The sequence below is a fragment of the Geotrypetes seraphini genome, chromosome 4 (assembly GCF_902459505.1).
Source record: "Geotrypetes seraphini chromosome 4, aGeoSer1.1, whole genome shotgun sequence".
Taxonomy (NCBI): domain Eukaryota; kingdom Metazoa; phylum Chordata; class Amphibia; order Gymnophiona; family Dermophiidae; genus Geotrypetes; species Geotrypetes seraphini.
In genome coordinates, this window is record NC_047087.1 from 305547090 (window position 1) to 305559523 (window position 12434).

The window sequence follows — 12434 nt, forward strand, 5'->3', positions numbered from 1 at the left end:
CCTTTGGCAAAAATTTAGGATGGGTGCGAAGAATCACCTTGTCATGATGAAACACAGTAAAAGGCAGGTCCGCAACCAAAGCCTGCAGCTCACTAATCCGACGAGCGGACGTGAGCGCAAGTAAAAAGATCACCTTCCACGTGAGAAACTTAAGATGAGATTTGTCAATAGGCTCAAAAGGAGGCTTCATCAGCTGAGCCAAGACCACATTGAGATCCCAAACTACAGGAGGAGGTTTCAGAGGAGGATGAACATTCACAAGACCCCGCATGAAACGAGTCACCAGAGGATGAAGAGAGAGAGATCGACCCTCAAGATGCCGATGGAAAGCAGCAATAGCACTGAGATGCACCCAAATGGAAGTTGTCTTCAGCCCAGACTTGGACAAATGCAACAAATATTCCAGAACCGAAGACACCGGAACCGAACCCGGATCCAGATGGTGCGAAGAACACCAGGATGAAAATCTGGTCCACTTCTGGGAATAACAAAGCCGAGTCGAGACCTTGCGCGAGGCTTCCAAAACCTCCCTGACAGACTGAGAAACAGAAACCAAAGTCAAGGGGAAAGGAACCAAGCCGTCAGATGTAAGGACTGAAGATTGGGATGCAACAGCAAACCCCGACTCTGAGACAGCAGAGAGGGAAAAACAGGCAGAAGCAGAGGCTCCCTGACACTAAGTTGAAGGAGCAGGGAGAACCAGTGTTGACGAGGCCAACGAGGTGCAATGAGAATCATAGTGGCCCTGGTCGATTTGAGATGAACCAACGTTCTCAAGATCAGAGGAAAAGGAGGAAACGCATAAAGGAACCTCCCTCCCCAGTCGAGAAGAAAGGCATCGGCCTCGAGACAGTCCGGGGAGTACATCCGAGAACAATAGAGGGGCAGTTTGTGAGTCTCCGGGGAGGCAAACAGATCCACCTGAGGAGTCCCCCAGCGGTCGAAGACCTCATGCAGAACTCGGAAGTTCAGCGACCACTCGTGTGGTTGGAGAAGACGACTGAGTTTGTCGGCCAGACAATTCTTCTCTCCCTGAATATAAACCGCCCGAAGGAAGATGTTCTGGGAGACCGCCCATTCCCAAAGGCGCATGGCTTCCCGGCACAGAGACCAAGAGCCCGTCCCCCCTTGCTTGTTCACATAGTACATTGCCACTTGGTTGTCCGTCCGCACGAGGACTACCTGATCGTGCAGCAGGTGGCAGAACGCTCGAGCCGCTAGAAAAATGGCACGAAGCTCCAACACATTGATGTGACAAAGACGGTCCTTCGCCGACCATAGACCTTGAGTCCGCAGACCGTCGAGATGAGCCCCCCACGCGTACTCCGAAGAGTCCGTGGTCAGGACCTTGCGATGCGGAGGGACAAGAAAGAGCAAACCCCCGGAAAGATTGGAAGAGTTGGTCCACCAACGGAGCGAGCGTCTCAAGGAAGGAGTCACTGTTATAGGACAGGAGACTGGGTCACGATCCTGACGCCACTGGGAGGCCAAGGTCCACTGAGGAAGCCTCAGGTGCAAGCGGGCGAACGGAGTGACATGGACCGTCGATGCCATGTGGCCGAGAAGGATCATCAGGCGCTGTGCCGATACTGAGGGCAGCAGCGCAACCTGACAACTCAATCGAAGCAGGGCCTCCAACCGAGGTGGTGGGAGGAATGAACGGAGGCGAACCGTGTCCAGCACGGCCCCGATAAACTGAAGGGATTGAGCCGGGCACAACTGAGACTTGGGAAAGTTCACTTCTAACCCCAGACGTTGAAGGAAGATCTGTCGGGTCGCTGAGATAACCCCCTCCCTGGAAGAGGTCTTGATCAGCCAATCGTCCAGGAAGGGAAATACCTGCAGACCCTGAGAACGCAGGGCCGCCGCGACCACCACCATGCACTTCGTGAAGACTCGAGGGGACGAAGCCAAGCCAAAGGGGAGGACCCGATACTGAAGGTGCCAATCCCCCACCTGGAACCATAGAAACTTGCAGAAGGCGGGATGCACCAGAACATGAGTATAAGCCTCCTTCAGGTCCAGAGAGCACATCCAGTCCCCTTCATCCAACAGTGGGTACAGGACCGGAAGCGACAACATAAGGAACTTCTCCCGGACAAGGAACTTGTTGAGCTTCCGGAGGTCCAAAACGGGGCGCAAGTCCCCGGTCTTTTTCGGGACTAGAAAATAACGGGAGTAAAACCCCCATCCCCGTTGATCTGGGGGAACCCTCTCCACCGCCCGAAGGCTCAACAGGGCCTTGGCTTCCGAAAGAAGAAGGGAAAGCTGTGCTCGGTGTGACAGAGACGCGTCCGGCAGATTGTCCGGCGGCGTAGTCATAAAGTATAGTGAGTAACCCTCCGAGATGACACGGAGCACCCAAGCGTCCGAAGTGATCAAAGTCCAGGCCGAATGAAAAATCCTTAACCGACCCCCGATGGGAAGCGGGGTCGGTGAGAACGCGGAGGGGGCCCGCCCCCATCCGCTCAGCACGTCAAAAAGACGGCGCCGGCTTAGACGCCCCTTGCGCTGGGGGCTTCTGGTGCGGTGCCCTGGCCTGCTGAGGCGGACGCCTGGGAGGAGGCCTGGAAAATGCCGGCGTAGATTTTTGCGGATACCGCCGCTGCGGAGGTCTATACGGCTTCGGAGCTGCCAACTTGGACTTAGGGCGGACCAAGGAGGCGAGAGAGCGCTCATGCTCTGACAGGCGTTTAGTCGCCGCCTCCAGCGACTCATCAAAGAGTTCCGAGCCGACGCATGGCAAATTGGCCAGATGCTCCTGCAAATTCAGGTCAATATCCACAGTGCGCAGCCACGCAAGATGGCGCATTGCCACCGCAAAGGCGGAGACCCGTGATGACAATTCAAAAGCGTCATAGATGGCGTGAAAGAGGAACAAGTGCAGCTGAGACAAGGTCTCCATAAATTCGCCAAAGTCTTTCTTATGCGAATCCGGCATAACCCCGTGATAACGTGGCATCGCCTTCACCATCTTTCGCAGGTAGGAAGAGAAGGTGAAAGCGTAGTTAAGCACGCGGTTAGCCATCATTGAATTGTGATAGAGGCAGCGCCCAAACTTATCTAGGGTCCGCCCCTCACGCCCAGGCGGAACCGCAGCCGAAACCCGAGAAGGCTGGGACTTTTTCAGAGCTGACTCCACCAGTAAGGACTGGTGGGACAGCTGCGCCTTCTCGAAGCCCTTACAGGGGACCGTGCGGTATTTTGACTCCATTTTTGAGGGAACCGCCATGACCGCATAAGGGGAGTCCATGTTCCGCAAGTATGCCTGATGTAAAATCTTGTTTAAGGGCAGACGCGGAGACTCACATGGGGGATATGGCAAATCTTGCTCCTCCAAAAACTCCTTTGAGTATTGGGACCCAGACAAAAGGTCAAGGTCCAATGCCTTTCCCATGTCAATGACAAATCTCGAGAAAGAGGAAGGTCTCGAGGTCGGGGAAGGAGAGCGAGAGGCCCGGCCCGTTAAGAAAGATGGAGAAGCCTCACGGGAATACCTGGGTTCCCGACCGGTACCAGACTCCGAACCCCACGAAGCCACACCACAGGACTTCGTCGGGGTCGGCGACCTCCGATGCCCCGAGGAACCCCCTCGGGGAAGCCCCCGGGGTACGAGGCACCAAAGCAAGCTCCATCCTCCTCGGGGAGGAGTCCCTCGATCCCCTGCCCTCCGAGGAACGCACAAGCCTTGGGTTGTCCAGCCGGAGCTCCGAGACCGGGAGAGCCTTCGTTTTCCTCGCCGGCGAAGAGCAACCTCGCCGCCGAGGCGACCCCCGAGGGCGCTTAGGCTTACAGGAACGATGCTTCGCCCGAGGCTGACCCGAGGCCGAGGATCCCCGGGAGGACCTCGACGAGGAAGAAGAAGAGGAAATCCGTTGAACCCTGCGCACCTTGTCCCGAGGCCGCACACTCCGCTCAGGCTGGTCGACTACCGAGGTCGAGGGCAAGGTCGGGGTCGAGGTCGGGACCCCCGGAGCCGAGGCCGAGGCTGCCGAGACCGAGGTTGCCGAGACCGAGGCTGCCGGGGCCGAAGTCGGCTGCAGATGGGCTAGGGCGCAGGACAGCTCCGAGGCGATCATCGCCCGGAGCATGTCCTGAAAGACGGGTATTGCCATCATCGATGGCATGTCTGAAGTCGGTGAGTGCTCCCTCGAGGGCGACCTCGGCAATGAGTATTCCCGCGGGGCACCCAACTTGGACACCCGGGGCGGGGCCGAGGACGACCCACCCGCCCCCGTCGAGGATCCCGAGGATGGCTTCTTCGAAGACCCTGGAGCAGAGGAAGGAAGCGAGGACTTATCCATTGTCGGCTTCGAGGTCGATTTCGAGGAAGAAGTCGGCCGCGGCGAGGTCGAGGGAGTCGAGGCCGAGGCCGAGGCCGACGTCAAGGCCTTCCCCACCGCGGGATCCACAGCAAAGAGCTCTGCCATACGGGCACGCCGGCGGCGGAGAGCACGAGGTTGAAACGTGGAGCACCGAGTGCAGGAGTCAGTAGGGTGATCTGCACCCAGGCAAACCAGGCACCACCGGTGGGGATCAGTGATAGAGAGCAACCGATCGCACCGGGTGCACTTTTTAAAGCCCGTCAAGGGACGGGACATGAACTCAAAAAAAGGCCGGGAACGAGCGAGGTCCCGCGGCCGCGGCTGCCGGGAGCCCCCGGAGCCGAAACAAAACTTTTTTTTTTTTTTTCGACGATAACGAACACACGAACTAATAAAAACAACAAATCACGCACAGCGACCGAGAAAACACACCCAGCCGCGGTGTCAGAAGGCAAAGGGCACGGAGCACAAATTCCACAGGGCTTCTGGCTCCGCGGAAAAAACTGAACTGAGGACCACGAGGTGGGGATGCGCCCTCTAGTGGAGGGAGAAGGCATGCACATGCGTGGTGCAGCATAGCAAGCTTGAAACTTCAATCAAGTTTGCTTGAAAAGCTGTCCGCGCTGGGGCTCCGTAGATGACGTCACCCACATGTGAGAATATGCTGCCTGCTTGTCCTGGGATAAGATTAAATACAGAAAAAGGCTTATGGTGCTCTAGCCCAAAAGATGCCAGCTTTCATTGAACTAAAAGTCTAAAAGAACAAAGTGCCAGGGCTCAGTTATTGCTTCTTCCTATATTTTACTTCATTTTCTACATACAAAATGGACTAGAGATCAGAAGCCTGAATTTAGCACGAAAGCACAAGGATCTTCCAAGTACATGGCCCTTAAGGTCTTTCTTTACCTGTTGTCATTTTCTGTGCTACCTACTTTTTTAAGCATTTAAGTCTATGTACACTTCTCCCTCCATATTTGCGGCGATAGGAGATTAACAGACCCGCGAATACAGAAAAACCGCAAATAACTTTTTTTTACTTGTTATTCGCTGTTTTCTATTAAAAACCATCGTGAATATGGTGAAACCGCGAATAACATGGTGGGAGACCTGGCCTGTTTCTGAAGGAAAGGCAAAACACGGTGAAAAAAGTGCTGGGAATAATGATCTTCTCTGTGCACGCTGGGAATCAGCAATTTCTCGATGCAAGCTGACGTAATTTGGGGGGAAGAGCCAGCAAGCTAAAAACTGTGAATAATCGAAACCGCGATTGCTGAAACTGCGAATACGGAGGGAGAAGTGTAGTTACTAGCTTATGAATCTTGATCCTCTGTTTTCTCACTGCAACTTACTGGTATCTTTGCTTTCTTTGTCACAGAAATATTTATCTCAGTTGGCAGAGGAAAGCCTGAAGAGGAATGAGAGAACCAATAGCTTGGCCATGGAAGACGCTGGGATTGTTCCACAGTTTGAGAAGAAGTAGATATCATGCTGACAAAGTGAAAACTAGCAAGGACAGGCATTTCCGGGTTGGCCTATTTGCAACGCAATTGCGGCACAGGGCACAGCTATGAACCTGGAGGTCTGATCTACTGTCAGCATCAACCACACACCACAAGGCTACCCGTTTTGCCTCACACCCTCGCACGCACCGGTGAAGTACTGCCTCTTCCCTGTGCATTACAGCGATTCTTAGCTCAGCAGAGAGCAGCACAGAGAGATGACATCTGCCCTCCCAGCTGCATGGGGAGCACCCTTAAGAAAGTGAAACACTCCAGCTGGAGCCTGTAATTAGCATTACCTTGCTTCACATTTCATTGCATCAGAGTTGAAGGAGTCCACACCCTCTTGTAAAGAATCTAAATTCTCAGGGATTTTAAATTATAACATGGTGTTATATAGGGTCAGATTAGCTTTTTATCACCTAGAAGTGGAAAAGTTATAAAGAGAAATTAGATTGTATCAATCACATCACTTGTTCATACAGGTTTGGGGATTCAGAAAACAAGCTGATGTACCAATACAAGTGATGTTGGAAGACCATGCCAAGGAATCCAGTACAGTATAAAGCATGGCCAGATCAATGGATGTCCTCGGTCTACTACACTGACAGTCTTATGCTACCAGGATGCGCAGATCAGCATCCGTGACCTTTCTGAGAAAACTGTTCAAGAGTCTCAAATTACTGTCTTCATGTGTTTTTCTTATTGTGATTTGACTTCCATCTGTTCTATGAACATTCATCTCTGACCCCAGCATACTCATTAATTCTGGTGGCTATGCCATAGCCACAAGCCCATTTGCCAGAGAATATGTGGATTCGTATTATATCTACCAAAGTGGAATTTGATATCTGGTCCTGTCAATTGAAAATTAACTAGGGAAAGGTTTCTTAATATACATATTTATTGATGGAGGGGTTCATTCTGTATTCTCAAGTTCAGTATGGATTCAATTAGATAAAAAATAAAAGGCCATCCCTGTGTCACTGGTTCTTATAGGTCTAGCCAAGATTTGAACTTCATTTGATACTTCTAAGAACAAATGACAAACGCTCTTAAATGTGCAATGTGACATATTGTGTACACCTGGTCAACCTGAATCCTATATTTATAAATGATAATATAAATAAATGTATTGTGTTTTTTTAACATGGTTTGCATGGTCCTTTAGTCACATCCTTTGCACTTCCACTTTGAAATGTGAAAGAGCACATGGAAACACTGGTCATGGCTGTAACAGGAAGTGATTATAGAGAAATCATATAGATAAAAAGTATTTATCTAAATAGTAGTCCCGGCTGAATATAAGATTTTAATTGGAGTATAACCTTAACTTAACTGATTTGCAACTATATCCCACCTTTTCACTGTACTGCAAAGCAATGATATAGTCAATTGTATAAAAAAATACATTTGACATCAATCATAAATACGTACACAATTATTGGAAACATCTAATCTAGACATTTTAAATTATTCTTGCATCCAGTGGTACTGTGGCACTATACATATAGCTAGCACTACAGCATATATAAAAATAAATTATAAGCAGAATATCTGAATATCGGAGCTTCTACATGTAAGATGTAGACCAGTGGTCTCAAACCAGCAGCCCGCCAGGTACTATTTTGAGGCCCTCGGTATGTTTATCATAATCACAAAAGTAAAATAAAACAGTTTCTTGATCATATGTCTCTTTAGCTATAAATGACAATATTATTATTTAGATTTAGCCAAAAGGAAAGATTTATAAACTATAAAGAGTATTACCTCATGCAAAATTGTCATTTCTTTAATAAGATACTTTTTCTGAGGCCCTCCAAGTACCTACAAATCCCAAAATGTGGCCTGCAAAGGGTTTGAGACCATTGATGTAGATAGTCCTAAATATTGGTGCTATATGTATAAGTTATACATTTAGCTTGGATGGCCTAGATTCTACATGGTTTTCTCACATCTGGGTCAAATGTATAATCTAAATGTATAAGGGCTGAATATCTGTGCCTATATATATATATATATAGTGGTACCTCGGTTTACGAGTGCACCGGTTTGCGAGTGTTTTGCAAGATGAGCAAAACATTCGCAAATTGGCGCCTCGGAAACCGAGCGTGCCTCGATTTGCGAGCGGCGCCCCCTGCGATCTGGCACCCCCTTGGCCGCCGCTTCTTACTGTCATCTGGGCCTGGGCACCATCACCGGCATGTCCTGTGCGTTGGTGCCGGTGCTCGAAGATCGGCCTCCTCTTCTTGCTGGGCCTTGAGCATCTGCGCATGCTCAAGGCCTGCGAGTTTACGTTCTCTCCGAGAAGCGGCAGGGGGTGCCCAATCGCAGGGGGGGATGCCGGATCGTGAGGGGGAGGGTGCTGGATCGCAGGGGGGGGCTTCTGGGGAAGCAATGCCAGTGCTCATGGGGGGGGGAATAGAGCAGCGCCGCTGGCCTCGGGGGGTGGGAACGTATCAAAGCGAGTTTCCATTATTTCCTATGGGGAAACTCGCTTTGATATACGAGTATTTTGGTTTACGAGCATGCTTCTGGAACGAATTATGCTCGTAAAACTACACACAGTGGCATAGTAAGGGGAGTGCAGGGAGATGGTCTGCCCCAGGTGTGGTCTTTCTCAGGGCGCTGGCACCCCCATGCTCTCCACCCCCCCTTCCCACTCCTCCTCCTGCCGTGCACTCACCCCTTCCCTTCCCCCCTGTACTTTTTTTAAACTTTGGCACGAGCAGCCACAAACTTGCTGCTCGCGTCGGCTTTCGACACTCTCCCTGACGCCACGTCTGGGACCCGTGCCTGGGAAGTAACATCAGAGAGAGCGCCGAAGCCAACGCAAGCAGCAAGTTCGTGACTGCTTACGCCGAAGATAAAAAGGTACGGGGAAGGGGTGTGTATGCACGCGGTAGGGTGGGCGGGGAAGAGGACAGGAGAGGGTGCCACCACCCCAGGTGCCGTGGTTTATAGTCCGTTGTGCGCGAGACACCAGCGCGCTGACAATTTAGCGCAAGACACCAGCGCGCCGCAGGAAAACTTAGTTTTAAAGAGCTCCGAAGTGGGGTGTGAGTGGGGAACCCCCCCCCCCCACTTTACTGCATCGTGTTCGTGCTGCTGTTGGGGTGGGTTGGAGGGTTGGAACCCTGCATTATAGAGAAAACAGAACTTTTTCTGATTTTTTTCGGGAAAAGTTCAGTTTTCTCTATAATGTGGGGGGTTGAACCCCCAACTCCCCCCCCCATGGTAGTGCAAACACGTTGCAGTAAAGTGTGGGCGGGTTCCCCCCCCACACTCCCCATTGGATCTCTTTAAAACTAAGTTTTCCTGCGGCGCGCTTCTTTCTTGTGCCGAATTGTCAGCGCTGGCGTCTGGCGCGCGATTATCCCGTCACCACGATTAGCGCCACACTATTCGGCACCTAACTTTAAGTGCTATTTATAGAATTCCCCCTCAAACGCTTGACTGCTTTTTGAATACTGACCTCCATATTCAAACTGCCTTTTCTTCCAAGTAGATGAAAAATATACAATCATTTCATGAAGATATACACAAACCCCCAGATTCTATATATGGCACCCAAAGTTGCATGTCCAATTTTGAGTGTGCTTTCAAGATGCGCATATAAGTAGGATAAAGAGCTCTGAATCATCAATAATTGGGGGCTAACAACCAATTATTGGTGTTAATTGGCAGTCATTGAAATTTGTGCACATATCTGGATACATGCTATTCTTTTTTTTGGTTTTGGTTCTTGTCTTATTTTTTTATTACCAATTCTTTATTCATTTTATCATCTTACAACAAGTGCACAATATTACATCATTAAATATTTTGACACTTCACTTGAATTTCTTACTAATGTCATCATAATTACATAAATTAAATCCTCCCCACCCACCCTTCCCTTAAATATTTCAATCAAATATATCATATAAGTATTATAAACTTATTAAATGATTAACCTGGGGGCGTGGCTTAGCGCGCACACAAAATGGTCGTGTGATCGCAGCGCTCCTCTTACCTGGGCAACCGTTGAATAAATAAAGATTTCCTTTTAAACTGTTTTCGGCTGAAAACATCGGAGAGGACAGCGGGAGCATGGCGAGCACCCGACAGAGTAAGAGTGAAATCGGAGGGGCTGTGAAAAGGCAGAAGCAGGATCAAATTACCCCGAGTAAGGTTCCGCTTCCTGCTGATGTATCAGAGGAGTTAAGCAAAGCTGAAGTTATGGGGGAACTGAGGCAAATCAAACAAATGCTGACAGAGACTGTGAGTAATATGGCAGAACTGAAGGAAGAAATCCTGAATATACACAGACAAATGGAAGTAGCTAATAAAAGAACAACAGAGTTAGAAGTTAAAATGGAGAGCTTAGAATGTGAAGGAAAAAGATGCAAAAATGACAGTTTGGAAATAATTCAATTGAAAAGTCAGCTGGAAGATTACGAAAACCATGGAAGAAGAAAGAATATAAAACTTTTTGGAATACAGGAAAATTTGGAAGGGAAAAATGCAATACAGTTTTTAGAAAATTTAATTCCTAGATTATTGCAGTTGGATTTCAAACAGCCTTTGGAAATAGAACGGGCACACAGGATTCCAATAAAGAGTCTGGAAAATCAAGGGAGACCAAGACCATTAATATTCAAGATGTTAAGATACCAGCAAGCAATAGAAATTTTAAATGCTGCCAAAAAAGATAAAAACTTAAACTATAAAGGATCCAAAATATGGTTTTTACCAGACTTTGCTAAAAATACAGCAAATATTAGGAAGAAATTCCTTGATCTGAGATCTCAATTAAAGGAAAAAGGATATAAGTATGGGTTATATTACCCAGCAAAAATGAGGGTATCTTGTGGGGATAAATCTTTGTATTTTGTTGACCCGGAAAAACTAAAGACCTTTCTTTCAAAATCAGAACCTATGTCATTTTAGCACAATGGGTGTTGAAATGAAGGGATAAATACTAAGACTGGATTGGTGGATATTGAACAAAAAATTAAATATAAAGACTTTTGTTTGTTGGAAAAAGAAGAATATGCAACAAAGAACAGGAAATAAAAATGAACAAGTGAAAAAGAAAATAAAAGAATGTAAAGAAGAAAGTAAAAAGAAGGATAGACTGGAAAGACATTAAAGTGAAGTTATTAGACTGAACTTTTAGGAGACTGAAAGATGGATGGTTGGAGTAAAGAATGAACAAGAAGGATTAAAGGACTGGACAAATTAACACAAAAGGAAAAGTGAAGACTGAATAGGAAAATAAATAGATGTGAAGAAGAAGAAAGCAGGACTGATAGACTAAAAGGATATTATAAAAAAAAAAAAAAAGAATAACAATTGGCAGTCAAAAGTCTTTAAGAGTGGATGGATGGAGATAAGAAATAAATATGAAAGTTCAGTTTATTTAATAAGTCAGAAAAGGAGAAAGTAAAGAATGGAAGGACAATAAGGAAAAAGATTGCAGAATGGACTAATGATAGAAAGGACAAGTTATATGATATTTAAATGCAAGTAAAGGAAAGGAAAATGAATAATATAAAAGAAAGATACATAAGAATTTATTGGTAGCTGAAGGAATGTAAAGATTGATGTTGTGATAATATAGTTTTAAAAAGATTGGATTTAATTTGGAGAAGAGGAAATATAAAAAGGGGGAAAAAAATTATTTTGAAAATGAAATACAAATGTTTAAATACAAATAGGGGATAAAAACTTATAAAATTGAAATTTATTTTTTTTTTACAGTAATATATGAAGAGATGGATATTTGTTGTTGGATATTTAAAGGAGGATAGGAGAAGATGGATTAGATAATATAAGATATAGGAAAATGATACTTTTTATTAAATATATGACTATGATAGAATTTTCTTGAATGAAATAAAATGTTGGGGGAATGAATTAGAGATTGGTGAAATGATAAAAATTCATTAATGGAATGTTAGGAAATAAATATGGTTATGTGACTAAAGGTTAAATAATAGATAGAGAAATTAATTACTTTAAAATGGAAAAAAAGAAAAAAGGTTTTATGATTAGAAGAGAGATATAATTAGATATATTGTGGAGAGGTAGTGAGTTTGTCTCAATAAAGGATAAAGGGGTTATTAATAAATATTGGTTGCCTGGGGGGGAGGGGGGAAGTTGGGATTACTGTCCAATGTGTGTCCTTAAGCAGTCATTATATTGGGGGGGGAGGGGTGGGAAGAAGGTGGGTATTAAAGATATTACTAGGATGATTAAGGAAAAGATTAATAAGGGATTGGGTAATTTGGAGGTAAGAATGTGTGCCATGGGGAGAAGTTTTTTAGATCTTAGTTATGGAAGAAGGGAAGAGGAAGATTATGATAAGGAGTATAAAATATATTATGTCTTTTAAGATATTTTCTATTAATGTCAATGGCCTGAATCATGTAATCAAAAGGAAAAAGGTATTATCATTTTTAAAGAAGCAAAACGCGGATGTTTATTGTCTGCAGGAGACCCATCTTAATATAAAGGAATCACAGAAACTAACGGGTGGGTGGGTGAAAGAATGATTTTTGCTCCAGCAGAGGGTAAAAAAGCAGGAGTAGCAGTTCTTATAAATAAAAAGTGTATGGCCAATTTT

General features: G+C 46.5%; 1 protein-coding gene across 7 annotated transcripts in view; it reads left to right on the forward strand.

Annotated features, from left to right (window-relative positions):
* The window catches only part of RBM20 (RNA binding motif protein 20), a 225321-nt gene extending 217822 nt beyond the window's left edge, over positions 1-7499 (forward strand). For all 7 annotated transcript variants that reach the window (XM_033943604.1, XM_033943609.1, XM_033943605.1 and 4 more), the window contains one exon: positions 5701-7499. In XM_033943604.1, coding sequence (XP_033799495.1) covers positions 5701-5805 — 105 coding nt within the window. In that variant the 3' untranslated portion in view covers positions 5806-7499. The remainder of the gene's footprint in view (positions 1-5700) is intronic.
* The last annotated feature ends 4935 nt before the right edge of the window (positions 7500-12434 follow it).